This window comes from Eucalyptus grandis, chromosome 1 (genome assembly GCF_016545825.1).
Source record: "Eucalyptus grandis isolate ANBG69807.140 chromosome 1, ASM1654582v1, whole genome shotgun sequence".
NCBI lineage: Eukaryota > Viridiplantae > Streptophyta > Magnoliopsida > Myrtales > Myrtaceae > Eucalyptus > Eucalyptus grandis.
In genome coordinates this window covers 5,715,253-5,737,979 of record NC_052612.1, presented here as the reverse complement: position 1 = coordinate 5,737,979, position 22,727 = coordinate 5,715,253, and the positions used below count along the sequence as shown (strand labels likewise).

The following is a 22,727-nucleotide window of genomic DNA, read 5'->3' as shown; positions in this document are numbered from 1 at the left end:
TTCGTTACTCTTTGACCCCGAATTTGGAGTATCCTACTTTCACGCGATTAATGGGGTGTGAAGTGGGTACTGACTCATCGTACCATTGCAGCGTCAGGCAGTCTAGATGTACTGGCTGGGTATCAGTACTTGCAAGGGTAAAATAATCCAAAGCTTTGAGGGTGCAATGATTGGATTCGTTGGGATTGGCTGAACGTTTTGAAGGTGTGAATTTGGTCGGCTTCTTTCTCAGCTATGTTTTTGTTTGCATGAGGAAACGGCGAACACCATTTCTTCTTTGCTTTCCAGTACCTTCGAGATTTTGATCCTGGAAGTTGTTGTGGACTTGTTCTGCAATTGGCGCCCCCCATGGCCCCTGACCCGGTGGCTTGTTTATGAAGAGCTGGGTTGGAATTAATCGTTAATTTCGAACAAGACCCTGTCATCTTGAGTTTAAATTGCATCTAACAACTTGAATGTCTCTAATTAGGAAAGTTACAATGAGGCTTTAACACTTGCATTCATGTATAAGGGGAAGCATCTCAATGGACACTAAATACTAGCTAATAAGGGGACACGGCTATGATAATATTCACTGGCCTCTGTAAATCTCCGCTTCTAAATATGCTCGACTTTGTCCTCCTTATGTTGTGGTGGGGGCGAGTGCGAGTAGCCCACGAAACGCAGGGACAGGGAGCGTCTCGGATGGCACCATTGCTCATCCCCTATATTTGCTCGTATGCCGTACTAAAAGTGGGACCAAGCATCCTCGAAACCGTACGTTGTGCAGGTGGTGCTTTTTCTCCCTTTGTCAACAAAGATGTTGGAGTAATCTGTGCGGTCTATAATGGTCTGACAACACTGGAATAGGCTTGGGTTGTGGTGCTGAAGGAGGTGTAGTTGTAGGTTTCATAAGGATGGTGGAGCAAAAGATCAAGTGGCGGAGCCGGAGGAGTATTTGATCAGGTTGTCGATCTAGGAGTTCGGGGTGGCTTTGGAGTAGGGTAGGAAACTGGTGGTGGGAGTGGGTGGATGAGGATTTGGTGGAGCTGGGGGTGGCTAGGAAAGTGTGTTGTGCCGTGAGTGGGAGGTGGCGAAGGTGGTGGTGCCGGAGGAGGCACTGATGCCTTTCCGACATGGAAAAAGTGATGGTATAGGAGTTGGAGGCGGCACTGGTGGTTTTGGAAGCGGAAAAGGCGTTGGCAGAGCTGGCGGTGGCGAAGGTGCCGGTGGTAGTAGAGAAGGGGTTGGCAGTGGCTCTGGAACGCAAAGAAGGTGGTGTAGGATTTTGGAGGGATGAAAGGGTGGTTGAGTCGGAATTGAACCCGGAAAAGGCAATGGTGCTGGAGTGGGATTTTTTTTGGGGTGGAAGAGATGCAGGTAGGAGTGTTGGCAGCGGCCTAGGAGGTGGCAAAGTGATGGGGAAGGCAATGGCGTTGGGGGAGTAGTCGGTGGCGGCAGTGCCAGTTCCGGTGGCGGCAAAGGTGGCTGAGGTGGTGCTGGAGGAGGAGAATCCAAATGTGGCATTGGTGATGGGGAAGGTGGTGGACTTTGGTGGACTTTGGTGGTGGTGGTGGTCCAAGTTATCGCTTTGGAAGGATAGGTGGGGGACAGTTGGTGGCTGTTTTTTGTGGCAGAGGTGGTGATGTAAGTGGAGGCTATGGAGGTGGAGGAGGAGGAGGTGCCGGTGGCGATGCTAGCGGCGGCGGCGGCGGAGGTGTGCCTCAAAGGTAGATCTTAGCTGTGAAGTCCAGCAACTTGTATTTTAGCTTCAATGAGAAGGCACTGACCTGATTGCTAATTCACATATTTTGTAGCTACAAACCAATTCTTTACTTTGATTTTTAACCTTGTCGATAATGCATCTTTAGAGAAGCCAAATTCTGAATTTCTTTTTTCCTTTCGCTCAATTATGTTAATCTCATTCATAGGAGTGAAATGGACACATAGGTGTTCGATTATTCTTCATCTGGTGTAGACTGATGGGCATAATTTACTCATTGCCCCAATTATACAGAGACTTTCAGAATTGAATTTTATTATTTTTATCTTATTCAATAAACCCAATCCACATGATAAATAAAATAGAATTTCATATAAAATTCTATGTTTAAATGCACGCAATTCCTCCTTTGGTTTGCCATACACCCCCAATTTAAGGATAATTATAAATAAATAGTCTAACCCAAATTAACTTATTAATTCATTTATGATTCATTTATTCATGATAAAAATTTTCATACATATATTTAACTCAACTCATATTACTAAAACACTTTTATATTGAATCCAATTTAGAATAATTTGTTTCTTATTATTTTTTAAAAAGTTATGTTGCTAAAACACTTTCTCATCTAGGGAATAATTTTTCAATTTAAAAATATGATTTTTTATTCTTTTATTTTTCTTTAGTGATTTTCCTTTTTTGTCTTCTATGTCTACCGATCAACTTTTGCGTAGATCTAGCGAGGACCACGGATCCTTGGCTCAAAAAAAGAAAGGAAAAGAAAGAAAAAAAAAAGAAAAGAATAAAAATTATAAAAGTTAGCCAGACACATCTCCATATGTGAAATGAAGTGACTTGAAAAAGTAGAGGCCTCTTAAATGGGTTAAGCCTTAAGTGGCTTGCAAATGAGTTCGCAATGAACCCATGCCTTGTGAAATTTTTATGACCCATTTAAAAGTTTTTGGGTTATTACATGAGTTTTGGACCCATTTTGATGGGTCCAATTTTGGTACACTAAATTTGTAATGAAATATAAGTAATGGTGTGAATTATCATAGTTGGTATGCAAACAAGTGGTCATAAACGCAAGCGCTAATATGCTCAATACACATAGCCATCGATATGCTCATCAATTAAGACGTTCTATAATCTTGCGACGAGAGAGGGCCCCTAAGCAATTGCATGCCCCCTTAAGTTTGCTTGTATACATTATCCTCCAATAAATAGTGATAAAAAAAAAAAAAAAAACACTTGTTAAGTAACAAAATATGGAAATATTGCAAATCTCGACACACTGACTGTCCTCATGAGATATCCATTTTTAACTATGTGTCCGAGGGCGCTCGTCTACAGGACCCGGGCATGGAACAATGCACGGTGACAGTTCACAATTCTTGAAAAATTCAAGGTGGGGGAGAACAATAGCAGCATGAACTGAATCGGCAGAGCAGTCATTATGATGTAGTGATGGGCTAGCACGCACATGCACGCAGTAACTCTTCCGATCAACCCATCCAGCGATGGCCGATGAATCATGCGTTACAGACGCAGTCAGATACATTCAATGTTGCTGCTCTAAGTCGAGCTTTTTTGCTGTTGGTCGAAGAACAGCAGCTCAGCTTTAACGGTGTGGCCGTCCTATTCTTCTTCCTTTTGCCTTTTCTTTTCTCAGTTTCCGGTCAGGATTTACTACTTCAAGTACAAATGCATGAATGCAGCAATGGGCGCGACTTGCTATTTTTAAGCGACAGGCATTAACTTCCGAGATCGATTCGGCAAGTTGAATGGGAGTCTGGTCCCGTCGGCAGTTGAGCGAAGTAAACAGTGCACGGAAACATTTTTTTCTTCCTCATGTTCATTTAATAATGCTGACGCCGCGTCGTCCGAAACTACCTTAACCGGTCCCATCTCACGCCGGCCTCGGATCGAGTATGGTTTCTTAGCCATGCCCCAAGTGGTTAATAGAAAACTGCGTGCATTGGAACTCTAATGTGAGCTTTGTTTTCACGGGTTGGTGCTGATTTCGCAGTGACATTTAATGTTGACATAGTAGACTACTCTAGATAGAATACAGATCACTCATCGTTCATCTGAATCCGAATCTTGACCTTTCATCCGTCCCATGTTAAATCAGTCTTGATTCTTTCACTGCATTACAAAGCCTTTCTTTTCCTCAGGCTCTCTGGGTATACTTGTTCTTTGGACCCATTTTCTACAGATACAGCAAGTTCTTAGCATTAGCAACTTGTCAAATCAAAGATTATTGTTGTTCTTGGTTGTTCTCATCTTCGGTTGCGAGGTGTTGGAACTGCTTCTAGGAGCAGTGACTGTTTCATCACTGAATTCATCGGCATTTTCATGAAGAAATGAACAACTTTTGATTCTTACACGGTGTTCAGCATTGAGTCATTCTGTCAAATTATTCCTTTACCAGAATCGCATCTTTTTGGCCATTAATTCTTTGGTTTTGAATTTACTGAGATAAAGGGAAAGCATAGAAACTTACCAGTTCACATTGATAGAGCATACAAATTTTGTCGTACTTTGCATTTCTACTTCCCTTTTTCACGATGAGAAGATTCTCGGCTAGACAGCCATTCATCGGGTTAACTTTTAGGACTTCGATTCTCTTGTTCCTGCTCCGAAGTTGCTTCGCCAATAACGTTTCGGCAAATTTCGTTTTCGGAGATTCCTTGGTTGATGCTGGAAACAACAACTACATCCCTTCACTTTCAAAGGCCAACTACATCCCCAATGGGATCGACTTTGGCGGCCCGACAGGACGGTTCACAAACGGAAGAACAATCATTGACATCATAGGCAAGTTTTTGGATCTTGCCAAACTGTAGACACAAGGCTGGATTCTCTGACGATCGTATTCTGAACTGCTCATTGTTTTCCACTCGCAGGCGAAGAGTTGGGTTTCAAGGATTATACTCCTCCATACCTGGCTCCGACAACGGTTTGGCCCGTCATCTTGCAGGGGGTCAACTACGCTTCCGGTGCAGGCGGAATCCTTAACTACACTGGACATTTATTTGTGAGCATTGTTATCTTCTCGAATCATGATTGTAGTTATCAAATCCATGACACAATTATACATAATCTTCGTTCTGCAGTTGAGCAACTATCCAACAAAAATGCGAACATCAATACTCAATTGATTAGTTAAAGTAACACCATTTTAACCGGATGGCAGGGCGGTCGGATAAACTTGGATGCACAGTTAGATAATTTTGAAAATACGAGGCAAGACATAATCTCGGGCATCGGCATTTCTGCAGCCACGGAGCTGTTTAAGACAGCCCTCTTCTCGGTCACCATCGGATCGAATGATCTCATCAATAACTACTTGACGCCGGTGGTCTCCGTGGCTAAGCAGAAATTGATATCTCCAGAAGTTTTCGTAAACGCAATGATCTCCAGATATAGACAGCAACTTGTGGTAGCTTTCGCGCATTCTTATTCCGGAAAGTTATATTCGTAATAATCCTTTATAAAGATGGTTAATGTTATTTGCAGAGACTTTATGACCTGGGTGCAAGGAGAATCGTCGTAGCAAATGTAGGACCGATAGGTTGCATACCGTACGAAAGGGACACCAATGGAGCTACCACAGATCGTTGCATCGACTTCCCGAACCAGATGGCTCAGTTATTTAATACCCAATTGAGAAGCCTTGTTGTAGACCTTGGCTCAAGTCTGCAAGGATCAAAATTCGTCTATGCCGACGTGTATCGCATCGTACAAGACATTATCGACAATTACGTTTCATACGGTACAGCACTACACTGCAATCTCTAGTTCTTCATTACGTCTGTCTAAGATTTGCTAACTAATGATGATCGATTCTCAATTTCATTGGAAAACCTTTCTTGCAGGTTTTGAAAACCCAAATTCGTCATGCTGCTACGCTGCAGGTCGGTTTGGGGGTCTGATACCTTGCGGTCCGCCTTCTAGTGTTTGCCCGGACAGGTCGAAGTATGTCTTCTGGGATCCATACCATCCTTCGGATGCTACGAACGTCATAATTGCGAAGCGTCTTATTGATGGTGGAGTTCAAGATATCACACCGATGAATATCCGGCAACTCGTTGAAACCTGATCAAATAAGCAGCAGAAAGTAAGACATATATGCATGGATATAGCTAGTGATCGATTCGGATTTCGCCTAATTGGACTAGAGAAAGGGTTTTACATAGAGGAAACAGTAAACCATCCACAGATATTCAACGCTATTCATTTGAAATAATATATGTAACTTGACACATGGGGAAAAAGATGTTCTTGTCTCAGGCAAGGAAGCTCAAAACAGTGTGTTTCATCAGATTGTGCTCATTGCTCCATGGAAGCAAGAAATTGCAGTTGCAAGTGCCCATTTTGACTGATACTTGTTGATTATGGCAATTCGTTGAGTTGAGATGTTTGAGAAGCCGAACTCGAGTAAACATTGAGAGCGGCCATGTACCTTTCGCACTCGAATATCACTGTCTGTAAGGATCTCTGGGAGTCCGGACTTACATGATTTGAACTGCCCTCCAGATGTTCTGGCCATCCTTCAACTGCGGCTTCGCTTTGTAACCCAAATTTCGAATGAACTTGAGACTGCGAATTCAAGCGAAAATGAAATGGCAAAGAGAACACTATTCCATGCTTCTAAAATTATGAAAAAGGAGGTGAATGTCAAATGAAGTTGGTAACAGAAAAGTGACTGGTAAATTACTTATATGATAACTTATTATCAACTCACATATTAAATTACCAACTTCTGTTTGATAATTTATAACATATTGGTTTCTTATCATGTTAAAGTTGCCCATTTTTATATTTAATGATCAATCTTAGTTTGAAAGAATTGCCAATTTTAATTGGATTAAGTTATGGCCTAATTTTAGGTTACCATTTGTTTAAGGAAAAGGTGTTAAAAAAAGTCATAAATTTTTTACATTGTGTCAATTTAGTTCTAAACCTTTTTTTTTTTTTTTTTTTTTGTCAATTTAGTTATAAAATTTTTTTTTACGTTGTCATTTCTAACCAATTTTGAGTAGATTTTTTTCAGCCCGATTGACGCCGACTCTGGACAACCTTTAATAATATTTTTATTTTTGAATTTTTTTATTTTTTTCTTTGTATTTTTCTTTTTTCCTTCTCCTCCTCCTTCCTCCAGCGATCATTGGACCTCGACGACTAGCGGAGGATGACGGCCGATGAGGTCGACTAGAAGTGACAGCCAGTGAGGTTGAGGTTGACCTCGTTGGATCTAGCGAGGTTGAGCCTGAGGCCCATGGTCGGTGAGGCTCGCCCTCATCGATTTGGTGAGGTCGAGGCTTGCCCTCGATCATGAGGCGAGGTTCAAACCTCATCACCCGGACAAGGTTCCCGCCCTCGTGGCATGGGTGGTGAGGCTCGCCCTGTCGGATTTGGCGAGGTCAAGCCTTGCCCATGGATGAGGCTCGACCCTCACCACCTCGTGCGAGGCCCATGGCGAGGCTTCTGCCCAAGCCTTGAGGGTGGCCTCGCGCAAGGGCGAGGCTCACCGCCGGATCCAGCGTGAGGCCGCCTTCGTGGCCACTAGCAAAGTGGTCGACGAGGTTGAGATCGACCTTGCCGGGCGATCTCCTTTGGTTGACCTCTCCGGTAGTGTGGGCGACGAGGTCGACTTTGGTTGGTTGTCGAGGTCCGCCATCATCACCGGAAGAAGGAGGAGAAGAAGGAGAAAAAAGAAGGAAAAAAAGAAAAAGAAAAAGAAAATTCAAAATTAAAAATATTAAAATATTATTAAAAGTTTCATTGTCACCGCCAATTAGGCCATGTTAACCCCCACATCTACAAGCAAAATCCGGCTAAAATTAGTTGAAATGATTGAATTGTCATAATGTAAAAATGTTTATGACTAAATTAACACCAAAAAGGTTTATGAATAAATTGACATAAATACAAAAAGGTTTAAGACTTTTTAACACTTTTCCCTTTGTTTAAGCCACTTCTCGATGTTTGTTTGAGCCACTTCCGATTTACCACCTTGCATTGGAGTAACTTACTAACTCCAATAGAAATTTACCAACTTGAGTTACTTATCGATTTTTTTTCAGCTTACCAACTTTTATTCAAGGCACAAACCAAATTTATTCGGTTTAATTGATTATGATTTACCAATTTTTTTGCTGATGAAATTTATTAACCAGCTCTATATCATCAGCTCTTACTTGAGGTGTTTACTAACTTTCGTTTAGTTTAACCGTACATGAATTATAATTAAAAAAATCAAATTATCAACTTATCTTCTGAATCCGGTAACTTTCCTCATCATGTACATAATCGATGTTTCGAGTATAAAATACTTCCACAACAAGCATGTTTCGTAAGTGTCTTAGAACACTCGTCAACAAGATCCCATGGACAAAATACTTCGACCTCGAAGTTCCCATTTCTTGAAAAGTTCAAGTAGGGAAAAACGATATCAGCATGAATTGGAGAGCAGCCATTAAGATGTAGTGATGGGCTAGCGCTTGCACCCAATAACTCTCCAAAACCAACCCCATCTAGAGATGGCCATTGAATCACGGATTACAGACGGAGCCAATGCATTAAATGTTGCTGCTCAAATCAAGCTTTCACATGAACTCTCCAGCTATCTTATTCTTATAGTTCTGCTCCTTTTTTCTTTTCTTTTTTCTGTGTCTCCAGTCAGGATTTACTATTTTAAGTTCAATGACATAAATGCACTTGCAGTCATGGGCGGGACATACTATTTCGAGTGATCTGCATCAACTTCCAAGATCGATTACAAGAGTTGGAGAGGAGTGAAGGTTCGTGGGGGTCGAGTGTAAGTAAACAATTTCTCTTTTGATTTGTGAAGGAACCGGGTCGGCCGAAATTCCCGCAATGAGTCCCTTTCAAGCCAGGTAATCGGTCGAGTACAGTTTCATTGATCCGTGACAATAAGGGCCTGTTTATTTATTTTTGTTTCTATTCTCCATAACACAAATTTCGTTCCCCGGAACATAAATTTATGTTATTTTGTTCCGAGAAACAAAAAAGAAACAGAAACACGTTTGTTTAGGGTGCGTTTAATAACGTTTCATTTAAAAATTGTTTTAAATAAGAAATAAAAAAAGTGTTTATGTTCCGGGAACAATTTTTGAACAAAAAACAAAAATCCGTTTAAGAAATATAAAAAGAATAGAAACACGTTTGGTAAGTTTGTATAATTTTTTTATTTCTTTTATTTTTTTAATATTTTTATTTTTATTTTTTTATTTTCTTTCTTATTTTTCTTATTTATTTTTCCTTTTTCTTATTTATTTATTTTTTTTTCTTTTTCCTTTTCCTTTTCCTTTTTCCTTCTTTGGCCGGTCGTCGGCCGCCGGCCTCGGCCATGGCCGGCACCGGCCGACGAGGGCCGCGGCCTCGCAGCGGCCATAGCGAGGCTTGCCGGCCGCTAGGCGAGCTCGGCCTTGCCGGATCCCTGGGCGAGATCGAGCTTGCCCGGCGGGCGCGAGGTCGGCCTCGCCGCGCCGTGCGACGGTGACGGAGCCACACCGTCGTCTCCCTCCACCGCATCGGCGACCCCTCCGCCTCACGCCCGTCGACGCATGCGGGTCTCGAGCCTCGTTCGCCACCGCCGCATCGGATCACCGCGCCGTGACCCACGGCCGAGATCCGCCGATCGCCGACCCCGCGCCGGCCCACGACTCGACCGGCCCCCTCCCGCTCCGTAGACGTCCACCGCCGAGACCCCACGGCCGAGCCCCGCACCGTTAGGCCGCCGTCGCCGCCCGCCGACCCGCGACCCAGCTACGTCACCCGCTCACAGGTGGAGACGCTTGCAGCGGCTGTCGGTGCCGGAGAGGATGACGGTGGAGAAGCCGGATGGTCTCGAGACAGAGGCGGCTGTCGGCGCCGGAGAAGACGACGGTGGAGACGCTTGCAGGAGGAGAGGGTCGCGACAGAGAACACAATTTTGTTCCTTTTGTTCCTCAATTGTGTTTCGAAACAAGAAACACAAATTTTGTGTTTCTTGTTTCGTTTTCTTTTTGTTCCTGGAAAAAGAACAAAAGGAATGTAACCGCACCCAAACGCGTTTTGTTTTTTTGGAACAAAAAAAAAATGTAAATTTCATTTGAACAGAAATAGGGTGCAGCCAAACGCACCCTTATACTTTTGTTTTCGGAAACCAAAGATCTATTTTTTTGTTCCTGGGAAAAAATTTAGAATAGAAATAAAAACAAAAAAAACTTGTTTCTTATTCCCAAGAACACTTTTTAAAGAAACAAAAGAACAAAACACAAAACTTATTTATTTTTTTTCTCATTTTTCTTCTTCTTTTTCTTTTCATTTGTCTTTGGCCGATTGTTGCCTTGGCCATGGCCAGCAAAGCAGCTATCGAGGGCCGACGACCTCGCTTGAGCGCCAGCGGCCCCTAGCGAGGCTCTCGTGCGGCCTGTGAGGCTTGGCCTCCCCAAATGGCACGAGGCCGACCACGCGCCGCCCGGGCGAGGCCGAGCCTTGTTGGAGCCTCGCCAAGCTAGGGTGAGGCCTTGCAAGCTCGCCGGAGGCCGGCTGGCGAGGCCGGCCTCGCCTTGGCTCGGCGAGGCTGCAAAGTGAGCTCATCGGCGTCGTCCAGCCGATTCGACTACGGTGGTAGGCGCGATCGGCCAAAGAAAAAAGAAAATAAAAAGAAAAAGAAAATAAAAATATTAAAAATTAAAAGAAACAAAAAAATTATACAAGTTTACCAAATATGTTTATGTTCTTTTTCTATTTTAGGAATAGAAAGTTTGTGTACTTACTAAACGCGTTTTTCTATTCAAAAATTGTTTCCGAAATCGGGAATAATTTTTTAACATATACGTTACCAACGCAATCTAAGCAAATGCGTGGATGCGAAGCTGACTCTTGAGCGAGGAAGGTGGACACTTTCAGTATTGACGGTGGAATTCTTGGGCATACCCCAGAGGTTATTAGAATATTGTGCATTGGAATTCTAATTCGAGTTCTACGTTCACGGGTGACGGGTTGGTTCTGATTTGACAGCCACATTCAATGCCGCCCACCCTTGACGCAAAAGGCTGAGAACCCCAAAGCAAATGGCTTTTATTCAGTAACGTTGCCTGCATTGGATACAGTATTAGATCACTCATTGTTAATCTATATGCTCACCATTGACCTTTCATTTGTCCCCTGTTAAGTCACGGTGTTGATTTGTTCACTGCAATTTTTACAGATATAGCAAGATTTTTAGAATTATTAACTTGTAAAATCAAAGATTGTAACTGTTCTTCTCTGCCTCCAATCCAGGTATTACGGTTGATCTTATGGTGAAGCATCGGGATTATTCCTTCGCCGAATTCATCGGTATTTTCCTCACGAAATGAACTAAGTCTTTACTTCAAACACACTATACATCTTCGAGTCATTCTGTCAAAATTCTTCCTTTACCAGAATCACATTCTTTTGGGGAGAATTACCAAAAAAGTCCTAAACTTATTACAATTGTGCCTATTCAGCCCTAAACTTTTTTTTGCCAATTTAGTCCTAAACCTTTTACTTTTGTTCCGCTTTAGTCCATCCGGCCAAAATTGGTCGGCCTAAGTCGACGTGGCAGCCGACGTGATTTTTTTTAATAATATTTTATTTTCAACATTTTTTATTAATTTTTTCCTTTTTTTTTTTTTGCCTCCTCTTTCTTCCTCCTTCCTTGGGCTCCGCGGGGGCGAGCCCTCGCCGGATCCGCGAGGGCTTGCCTCGCCCAGCGCATCGCGAGTCAAGCCCTCGCTTGAGATCCGGCGAGGGGGCTTCGCCGTTCCGGAAGCGAGCTCGCCAGACGCGACGGAATGAGCCCCTCGCCCGGATCTAGCGAGGACTCGCCTTGCCCCTGGGGCCGACCGCGAGTCAAGCCCTCGCTAGATCCGGCTAGGGGGCCTCGCCGTCCCTGGGCGCGAGCTCGCCTCGCGGTTGCCGGCGAGGTGAGCCCTCGCTGCACACGACGGCGAGCCCCCTCGCCGGATCGGGCGAGGGCTCGCCGCGCGGCAAGCTCGCGCCCGCCGACGGCGGTGCCTCCATAGACGCGACGGCGGGGGCTCGCCGTCGCGTTCGGGCGAGGCCTCGCCCCGCCGGATCGCTTAGTCCGGCGACCGGCCAGGCGGCCAGTGGCGGAGCCAAGGAAGGAGGAGGGAGGAAAAAAAAAAAAAAAGAAATTTTTTAAAATAATAAAATATTATTCAAAAAAAAACTTTCGCCGACCGGCAGCTGCCACGTGCCACGTCGGCAGCTGGCTAATTTTGGCCGGATGGACCGAACTGAACAAAAGTTAGACTAAATTGACTAAAAAAAGTTTAGGACTAAATTGGCACAATTAAAATAGGTTTAGGACTTTTTAGGTAATTCTCCCCATTCTTTTGCCATTTTTTGCACCAAAATCATCGGTTTTGAATTCAGTGAGAGAAGAACAGAGAGCATAGACACTGGCCAGTTCCAGTTGATATAGCATATAGATTTTAGGATACTTTGCAACTCTACTTCCCCTTTCCACAATGAGTAGATTCTCTACTACACAGCCATTCATCGGGTTCCTGAAAGTCATTCGTTATAAATGTTTCATAAAAATGGCTGATGTTATTCGCAGAGACTTTATGATCTTGGGGCGAGGAAAATTGGCATAGGGAATGTGGGGCTGATAGGTTGCGCACCGTTTGAAAGGGACATCAATGGAGCTACCCCATATAGTTGCATCGACTTATTCGGTTATTTAATAACCAATTGAGAAGCCTCGTTGCAGACCTCGGCTCTAGTTTGAAAGGATCGAAATTCATGTATGCCGACATGTATTGCATCAGGCAAGACATCATTGACAATTACATTTCATATGGTACGGTGCCACATTGCAATCTCTAATACCTTCTTCCTTTTGTCTGCATAAGATAAACTAACGAAAGATGATCCATTCTCAATTGCAATCGCAAACCTTTCTCGCCGGTTTCAAAAATAGCGCCGCGTGAGTGCTTGGTGTTCCGCCGTTGATCATGAAGAATTGTTCTTGAAGTGCCGTCTAGTCGTCGAGTGCTTGGGAGGGATTTTCTTTGTCATTCTTGTTCGTGAATTACATCCAATGAAGTTTAGTGTCGAAGCCAATTAAATCTTGTGGTAAGATTTGCGTGTAATTCCTTCGTGAGATTGAGAGATTATTTGTTGAGGAATTTCGGGGCTAAACACCGAGTGTGTTATTGAGTGTAATTGGGGCTTGAGAAACACCGAGAAAGTGTTTGATTGACTTGAGTGTGTAATCTCTTTATATCGCTTGATCTATAGTGAAATTCGTTGCTACTCTCCCCATGGACGTAAGTCTTTATGACCGAACCACGTAAATCTGGTGTTCAATTTATTTTCTTTTTCTGTCTATATTATTATTTGATCACTCGCTTTTTGCAACATATTCCATGCTTTCTGCCTTGTAGAGTTAATCTGGACAGGTGAATCTATGCCATCTTTCCAATGCTGCGAATGACGTGATCAAGAAGCATCTTTCTGGATGGTGGAGTTCAAGATATTACGCCGGTAAATAATCGACAACTCGTCAAATCCTGATCAAATAAGTAGCACCAGGTAAGAGATATATGCATGGGTATTTTAGCTAGTGATTGATTCGGATTTCGCCTAATTAGGTTGAGAAAGAGTATATGGAGTGTGATTACATAGAGGAAATAGTAAATCATCCACAGTATTCAACACCATCCATTTGACATGATATATGTTACTTAATACTTGGGGAAAAGATTATCTTTCCCCAGGCATGGAAGCTCAAGACAGTGTTTCATCAAGATCTTCATGGAACTTAGATATTACTGTTATTCAATACCGGTTCCAGTCGACGGTTGATTATGGCAAAGCAAAAATGCGATGTTGAATGTTGGATGAGATCGGTAATAGAAAATCGTATGGTAAATTACTCATCTGATAATTTGTCGACAAGTTACCAATTATCATATTAAAAAATTACCAATCTTTATTTGAGTATTTATTACATTTTGGATAGCGTACTAATATTGGATCTTGTGAAACTATGGATCTCAATTTGAAAGAATCATCAACTTCTTTCAACATGAGGCTGACCATCCGCCGCCTAGGCGAGGCCTAGTGAGCTCACCGGAGGCAAGCCTAGCCAGGCCTCGCCTTGGCTCCGGCAAGGCTCTAGTGAGCTTGTGGACGTCGCCCACCAGTTACCAACCGCGTCGCCGGTAGTTGGCAACCGGCCAAAAAAAGAAAAAGAAAAAAAGAAAATAAAAATATTAAAAATTAAAAAAACAAAAAAATTATACAAGTTTAGTAAATGTGTTTCTGTTCTTTTTCTATTCTAGAAATAGAAAGTTTGTGTGCTTACTAAACGCATTCTAAGCAAACGCGTGGATGTGAAGCCGACTCTTGAGCGAGGAAGGTGGAATTCTTGGGCATACCCCAGAGGTTATTAGAATATCGTGCATTGGAATTCTAATTCGAGTTCTACGTTCACGGGTTGGTTCTGATTTGACAGCCACATTCAATGCCACCTACCCTTGACGCAATAGGCTGAGAGGCTAAGGTTACCAACTTTACCTTTCAACTTTTTATTTTTTACTTTTTCCATATTGTACTATTAAATCTATTCGAGTTATTATTTAATTAATGTTAGGGATGGACCTGGTCACCCATCCCCCGGCACGCACATCGACGCACGGAATCGCATCGGCAAATCCATTCCCGCATAAAGAAACGCATTTCCTCGAACTCCTTCCGGCCGACGGCGGCGATGGCGGACCCCCAGCCCCTGATACTCGTCGAGCGCCGCCCCGACGGCGTCGCCTCCGTCACCATCAACCGCCCCAAGTCCCTGAACTCCCTCACCCGGCCGATGATGGTCGAACTCGCCGGGGCCTTCCGGAGCCTCGGCGCCGACGGGTCGGTGCGGGCCATCGTGCTGTCCGGGTCGGGCCGCGCGTTCTGCTCCGGCGTGGACCTCACGGCGGCGGAGGAGGTGTTCAAGGGCGACGTCAAGGACGCGGAGAAGGACCTGGTGGCCCAGATGGAGCGGTGCCCCAAGCCCATCATCGGCGCCATCGGCGGGTTCGCGGTGACGGCCGGGTTCGAGATCGCGCTCGCCTGCGACATCCTGGTGGCCGCGAAGGGTGCCAAGTTCATCGATACCCATGCCAGGTGATCGATTCGTTGACTTTCTCCCTGTTTTGCTTCGGGCAATTGGCCATCGCTTTCGGGTTCATGCGAATTGCTGTTGCCAACGTACGTATGTCCAAGTTCCTGCCGAATTTGTGTCTCGTAGAAGGAGGTCTGTCGTCAACTTGTCGGGTCGCGGCTATCTTACCTCGGCGTCTTGGTTTGATAGGATCAGTGATGATGTGCTGAGCTCGCTATGCTTGTTTTGTAAAATCATGGCGACAAGCCAAAATTTGTCGCGAGTGGTTCGCAAAATTCGTTGCCAAGAGCTTGGATGGGGTTTTCTGTGGTTCCTTGAGAGACCAATTTCTCTTCGTAGCTTGTCGCATCGCATCGAAGTTGCATTTATCGTAATTGCTATGCAAAGTGTAGCTCTCCGTAAATTTATCGTAATTTATCTTACTTTGTATTGTTGGTGGCGCTGCTTGTGTACTGTTTGTGCTCCCTGATTTCGGTTTTTGTTTGCTTTTGCTGCTGTTTTGGCTTTCCTCTGCTCTGTGCAGGTTGCTCTCTTTCACCTTGGCACCTTCCACTCACTCTGACTGTTGTCTTCGTGAGTGCAAGTTTTTGGTGCCGAGTTCTTCCTGTATAGCTTCTTACAGTTTTTTGGTTTAAAGTCAATATAATTCTCACCTTTCACGGGAAAAAAACTTGGGTATGACAAGCTACGGTGAAAGATCAGTTCTTCAAGGGACATAGGAGTGCTCCCAAGAGCTTCAACTTCTATTCTTGCGAAAGGAAATGCTTTCCTGGTGTTTGGCTAGAGGGAAGAGCACTCGGTGGTTTTACCCTTTATCGTGGCAGAGCACTCTTTTCGGTGTTTTGTTCTCGCTCCTTTGCCGTGGTCTACCTTCTGAGTAATTCACAGAAGCGGCTTCTTCATTGGTTGAAGTCGTCGAATGTGTGTTGTTGCAGGTTCGAATCTTTCCTTCGTGGGGTCTCTCTCAGAAGCTCGCGCGCATCATAGGACCCAATAAAGCTCGGGAAGTTTCTCTTACGGCCACGCCTCTACTGCTGAGCAGGCCGAGCGATTGGGCCTCGTAAATTATGTGGTTGAAGAAGGTCAGTTGCTGAAGAAGGCACGAGAAATTGCCGAGGCCATCATCAAGAACAACCATGACCTGGTTTTGAGGTACAAGTCGGTCATAAACGATGGCTTGAAGCTGGACCTAGGCCGTGCGCTTGCATTGAGAAGGTAATTACATCTGTTACTCTTCGGCATCTTTGGATCCATTAATTCTATAATGCATCTTTTGTGCGTATCAAGTCTGTTAAGAAAGAGCTGATCTTCAGTTCTATTTGTCTTTGGAAAATACCAAAACTAACTGATGAAACTAGAATTCTGAAAGAGGAGATATTTGAAGACCAAGTCAAGAGTAGCAGTAAGTTCTCCACATAACTGGCTAATGTGAGCCGTGCGGTAGCTCTTGTTACTGCCGTACACCTTCTTGAATTTTGTCTTCTACTCTTGGCCTCTTTGTTCGATCGTACCATGTTTCTGATGGGGGCACTATGGCACTTAAGACTTCTGTTAAAGTTGTCCCTAGCAGTAAGTCAATTACCAACCAGTCTTGTTTGTCTCTCAACTCAACACTGTCAAACTGAGCACCCTTTCTACGCGTACTTCTCGCCTTGAATATTCGTTGTGATCACATATTTCCGTTTGCTTCCACAGGAAAGGGCCCATGAATACTACAATGGAATGACCAAGGAGCACTTCAAGAAGATGCAGGAATTCATAGCAGGACGGGGCTCAAAGAAACCTGCTGCCAAATTGTAGAGGAGGACAGCAGACCATGCATGTTTGTAACCTCTCGTTTTGGTTTGAACTTTGCAATAAAAGTAGCCATGAGATCTGTTTTGATCTCAAAGGCGGTCGGACGATTCGATGCTTTGTGTACTTCCATTCCCCCGCCGGTATGGTCGATGCATCGGTCCGTCCGGCGCTGTAGAGGGGAATTGGACCTAGCGCAGGTTGCCCCTCCCCATCCTTTATAACCGAATTAGCCGTCGATTGAGGTTGCATTTTGGTCGGACTCCAAATGACATTATCAATGTAAAGAGCCTTCCGTCGAAGGCGGGCCGGCCGGCCAGCCGGCCGAAGGAGCCGCCTCGAATAAGTTCTCCGCGCTTTGCTTCTCCTTTTCATATTGAACGAATTAAGTATACTTGAAGATGGAAGAGCTTCTAGATGTGCCTAATCATGCTTAACATTTATAAGATTCGACATTTATTTAATCAATGAAACGACAGAAGTATGATCCACATTCCAGAATTTAATAATAGCGGTCGCCGATCATGCTTGAATATTTAGTATAATACGAATCTGCAAATCATAGGAGGACATTGGGTCTTGCGCGATGCGACATTGTACCCAACGTTATTATGGTATTTTAATTCAATGGTAATTGAGTATAAAACGTCATAATATACTTAAGGATTAATATCATGGATAAATTAGTGGATCTATGATAAAAATATGAGAAATGATTGGATAACTATTTTTAATATATCGTAACAATAAGTTTTGATCACAAAATATCAAATTATAAATAATCATAAATTTTTGTAAGTCTCACCCTTTATAAGCTTCATCCCTTCAAAAATTTATAACTCATAACAAATTATTATTCTCACAAAAGACTATTATACTTCCTAAAATTATATTAAATTAATTTTAAGTCATTGAAAACCCCAAATTAGTATACTATTAATATACTAACCCATCGTCAACTTTTGTCAAATTTTATCATAAAATTATTGAGTGGCAATGAGTTAATTGACATGGCAAGTCGTGCATAAATCCTTACGGACATATTAATTAGGGTTTCTAATGACTCGAAAATTAATTTAGAATAAATTTGTTACAAGCGTATCTGTTTAAAGTTTTAGAAAGTATTAACCCAATACATAAACCATACATACATACATATATATAAATTTGAATATATTTTTAAATTGTTTCGTCTGAACTCTAGGAGTCTAGGAGTGTACTCGTACCTAATAATTAAGGTGACTTTAATATGTCCTTAAATTGTTTCGTCAGAACTCTAGGAGTCTAGGAGTCTACTCCTACGCAATAACTAAGGGGGCTCACTTATGTCGGGAGGGTTCGTTCAACCGAATTGTTGGCCTAATATCCCTAGTCGGGAAGACATCGTGCTATATATTATATATATACAAATCGCACGAAGCGTCGACGCACGCGCGCACGTACATCCGCCCTCTTTCTCTCTCTACACGACAGAGGAGAGAAGAGAGAGAAAGTCAGTAAGCGATGAGCTCTTCGTCTTCTTCTTCCCACCCGACGCGCCACCGCTAGAAACCTCCAGAGAGCCCTGGAAAACCCCCGATCTCCCCGGCGGCGACCCACGACTCCGGCGACGTCGACACCTCCGGATCCGACGGCGGCGGCGGCGGCGGCGGCTGCGGCGGCTACTGCATTGGCGTCGACGAGCGATGTGGGATGCTCGAGGCCTTGATGAGCCTGCTCTCCTCGTGTTGGAACCCCTTCGGGACCAACAGTAATTCTGGCTCCGGCGGCGGCGGCGGCGGCGGCGGCGGCGGCGGTTGGGGGAGGGAAGGGAAGGACGGGCTGCTCTGGTTCCGGGACCTGGGGAGGTGCGCGACGGGGAGTTCTCCATGGCCGTCGTGCAGGCGAACCAGGTGCTGGAGGACCAGAGCCAGATCGAGTCCGGCCGGTTCGGGACGTTCGTCGGCGTCTACGACGGCCACGGCGGGCCCGACGCCGCCCGGTACGTGTGCGATCATCTGTTCCGGCACTTCCAAGGTCCGTTTCTCGATGATGAACTTTCCCCGAGGTTGAACCCTTTGATTGATCGGAATGTTGTTGATGAATTGAGGATTTTTATGTGGTGGGTTTTCTCATTTGTTGGAAGTTTCTTGTCGAAGTTGTGCAGAGATTTCTGGGTTTGCTGAAATTTTTATTGGGTTCTGATCGTTTGGCTTATAGAGGTTGGCACACATAGCCATTTTCGTTCTTGCCGACTAACATACCCTTTGTGAAGTACTGCATGCAGATTTTATTAATTTACTTATTTTAGTTTTGGCTCATAATTATGTTCAATTTGTAATGAATCTTGGATTAGCAGACTCATTTCGAGTAGGATGTAGCTGGGTCCAATTTGGTAAGAGAATTTGAGTGAGAACTAAGAGAATTTGAGTGAGAACTTTGCTCAACTTCTGCTTTTGAACTTTCAGAAGCTTATATCAGGCACAGTTAAATGCATCCGGATCTGAATCATCTCTCCTGTGCGAGTGCGCATGTTCTTCATCTTATTAAACTTAGCTATGCCTGTAGGATGGGCCTAGTTGAAACTGGGATTGAGAGAAAGACCAGTGGATGTCATGGTTAATGGGGAGGCATCCATAGCTTTTTTTGCTGTATCTTGTCTTTTCCCTTGTTTTGTGTAATTGTGCTATTTAAGGAGGGGCCTTCTTATCTTGGCGCTCTTAGGCTTTGTGTTGATGCAGCATTATCAGCTGAAGCGGAGGGAGTTGTGACATGCGACACCATTCAAAGGGCATATCAAGAAACGGAGGAGGGATTTACAGCCCTTGTGTCAGAGTTATGGAGTACTCGGCCGGATATAGCTTCCTGTGGTTCCTGCTGTCTAGTTGGAGTGATACATCAGAGGACCCTCTTTGTAGCAAACCTTGGCGACTCTCGGGTAGTATTGGGCAAGAAGGTTGACAATACAGATGGCATTGCTGCCATACAGCTATCAGCAGAGCATAATGCGAGTTTTGAGTCTGTCAGGCAGGAACTTAAAGAGCTACACCCAAATGACCCCCAAATTGTTGTTCTCAGACATGGAGTTTGGAGAGTGAAAGGCATAATTCAGGTATTTGTCTCTAGCTCAACAATTCATGCGATGCTGCTGGCTGATTGAAAATTTTCTCTTTGTTTTGTTTTAGCTTGTACCTAGATCCAATTTTCAAATTTTTAAACAATGTCTGGAGTTGATCTTCAGTTAATTATGGTATGAAGATCTGAATGTAAGCCTGATTGGGAAGATCTTCTAATTTTTATAAATGAATTATATCTTTTATGGAGAAAGAAAGCACTCCATTCTGTCTCTTTCTCTTCTTAATTAAGCTTCCAAATGGAGGATCGTTTGGACAGATTTCCCATTAATTCCCCCAGTCTTTAAGTATCACAATAGCATTGGGCTCCACCTTCTCGCAACATGTGAAGGAATCTTTTAAATGATGACCTGCTGTAAATTTTGCTATTCTAAGTTTTTGGGTTCCGTGGTGGTTAGAGCATGAAACTTGTCGTTGTTGTAATCTTGTTGGTTTTTAACTTTTTATGTAGTGAAGAGTAGACGAGATTGCATGCTTCTAATTATGGGTTGAAAATTTATTGTCTATTGGAAATTCTGGGACAAACTAGATACTCCTTTCCTGGCGACCAATGACAAACTAGATAACTTTTAATTCTGTTGAATCACGCAATTCATACTTACCCCAAATCCACGATTAAAGTTGGTTTTGACATGTTTATGCGTAATGGTAAAAAATTACTATGATAAATATGTTTGGAAGGGTATATGGATTTATATTGAGAATTGAAGTTGGTTCAGATTATTGAGTACTATTTATCAAATAACTGACAAAAGGTAGTTATGTTAAGTGGTCTGTGGATAGCTTAAAAGAAGCGAGAGATGCTATTTAGTTTTTTATATGAAAAAATAATAGAGAAACTTGCTAGCTAGTCACATGGGGGAAACTTGATACCTTCTATGATGATAAGTGGAAATCTTGTGGAATCACAACCAACTGCTCCAAAAGTTTAAATTGTTTGATAAATGTAAGATTTAATATTTAAATATTCCCACAGTAAGTACATCTCAGCCATGGAGTTTATCTATGACTTGATATTGATGTCATTGGTTGCCTTTTGCTGTTGATGTCATCTTTTGATTCGAAAAAACCAATATGAATCTCATCTGATTATGCACCTGAATGCACTTGATATTCCTACTATAAGTACATTTCAGCCATCGAGTTTATCTACAACTTGATATTGATTGCCTTTTGTTGTTGATGTCATCTTTTGAATAGAAAAAACTGGTATAAATCTGATCTGATTGTGCACCTAAATGCACAGATTTCTAGGTCTATTGGTGATGTGTACCTGAAGCATGCACGGTTCAACACGGAACCGCTTAATCCAAAATTCAGACTTCCTCAGCCTTTGAATATGCCTATTTTAACTGCTGATCCGGCAATTATCTCTCACCTTATTCATCCAAATGATTCTTTTCTTATTTTTGCATCTGATGGCCTATGGGAACATTTGACTAATGAGAAAGCAGTAGAGATTGTCAACAGCCATCCTCGGGCGGTAAGATTTTCTCTTTGTAGAACTTTCATGGCCATTTTTCTTCTGTGGAGACTTAACATTTGTTATGACAGTTTTTGCATGAGCATTGAGATTGCTTCTTCTTATTAGTTTGCATGGATTTTACATTACTAGGCATTCTGATGCAGTCCATCTTTATTTTATTTTAAAAGTGTTGGAAAATAAATTAGCTCTGTTGGCACTCTCAACTGACTTATCTTCCTGAGTATTTATGGGCAAGTATCTGTTTTTCTTTTCCTTTTTCCCCCCCCAGGGAAGTGCCAAAAGGCTGATTAAGGCTGCTCTCCAAGAAGCCGCAAAAAAGCGAGAAATGCGTTATTCAGATCTTCGCAAAATCGACAAGAAGGTTCGGCGGCATTTTCACGACGATATAACAGTCATTATTTTATTCTTGAACCATGATCTGATATCCAGAGGCTCTGTGCTAGATTCACCAATCTCTATTCGAAGTGCTTTACAACACTGATAATCAAAATGAATTCATGTTTCTTCTGATTTTGGCCAAATCCAAGGCAATTGCGTTTTTATCATTGTCTAGACATCTCATGATGCACGGCTGGGAGCAACATTTCAAACTGACATGCCGCTGGAGCACTATACTAAAATACCGAAAGAGTGTATTCAGTTCTACGATTCTTGTAAGAGTAACAATTTTACCAGCTCTGAAACGATTATGAACTTAGTGTTCTTGTGATACCTTCAATTGAAATACATGGGAAAACCGAGTAGATACCTTGCTGCATTGGCAATGAAGTTTGGGCAACTCAAGTCTGATATGAAAATGTTCTGAAGGTTCTCACTGCATGTAAGGTTCTTAAATTTGATATTGTTGATGAGTTTATCCTTACTTGGCCAAGTCGGGATAGATTTCCTTCCCCTTCCTTTGGCTAATCGTCCAAACCTCGTGTCTACCTTTCTGATCCAAGATAACGGTTGCATCGTGGGTTCAGAACCCAGATGGTACGATGAGCTTGGTGTCGGGGCTTTCTTGCTTGATTTGCTAGAAGTCCTCATGTCACACAGGACTCACAGGAAGAAATGCCGCGCCGATCCGGTGTGGTCATTTTCGGCACAGACGCACTAATACAATCCGGACACAACATCAAAGTGGAAATTTAACCGAGAAGTTGGGACGTGGCATTTTTAGTATCCAACAATTGCTTAGGAGCCAGCAAATTGCTGTGTTGCAGACTACATTCACTCCCATAACCACCTCATATGCTATGATTGAAAAGCATAATTATGCTATGAAATGACAAATCGATCATAGTATCCACATAACACGTTTGTTCTACCAATATACTTTCTCTAAGTCAAAATTGATACTCTCCATCTTCATTTCTGAAACTGGCCTCGAGCACATTTCGGGTATAGAAGAAAAAATCGTTTCGATGTCATTTTTTATTACCTTCCTTATGTGTTAAAGAC

At 43.2% G+C, this 22,727-nt stretch overlaps 3 protein-coding genes across 3 annotated transcripts; all 3 read left to right on the top strand.

Moving 5' to 3' along the window:
* Positions 1-50: 50 nt before the first annotated feature.
* On the top strand, positions 51-5,818 carry LOC104452260 (GDSL esterase/lipase At4g16230). Its single transcript, XM_039316102.1, has 8 exons — positions 51-137; positions 1,137-1,423; positions 1,617-1,709; positions 4,353-4,525; positions 4,615-4,745; positions 4,905-5,150; positions 5,228-5,483; positions 5,587-5,818. Exons 1-8 carry the CDS (start codon positions 51-53, stop codon positions 5,808-5,810), a joined length of 1,497 nt encoding a protein of 498 aa, XP_039172036.1. The 3' UTR covers positions 5,811-5,818.
* Positions 5,819-14,363: 8,545 nt separating this feature from the next.
* Positions 14,364-15,304, top strand: LOC120288919 (probable enoyl-CoA hydratase 1, peroxisomal). Its single transcript, XM_039303193.1, has one exon. The coding sequence runs from the start codon at positions 14,490-14,492 to the stop codon at positions 14,895-14,897; it is 408 nt and encodes a 135-aa protein (XP_039159127.1). The 5' UTR covers positions 14,364-14,489; the 3' UTR covers positions 14,898-15,304.
* Positions 15,305-18,107: 2,803 nt separating this feature from the next.
* Positions 18,108-21,829, top strand: LOC104452518 (probable protein phosphatase 2C 42). Its single transcript, XM_010067003.3, is given in 5 exon segments — positions 18,108-18,531; positions 18,534-18,701; positions 19,406-19,776; positions 21,045-21,281; positions 21,553-21,829. Coding segments are annotated over 5 exon segments (1,143 nt in total). The 5' UTR covers positions 18,108-18,377; the 3' UTR covers positions 21,766-21,829.
* Positions 21,830-22,727: the final 898 nt, after the last annotated feature.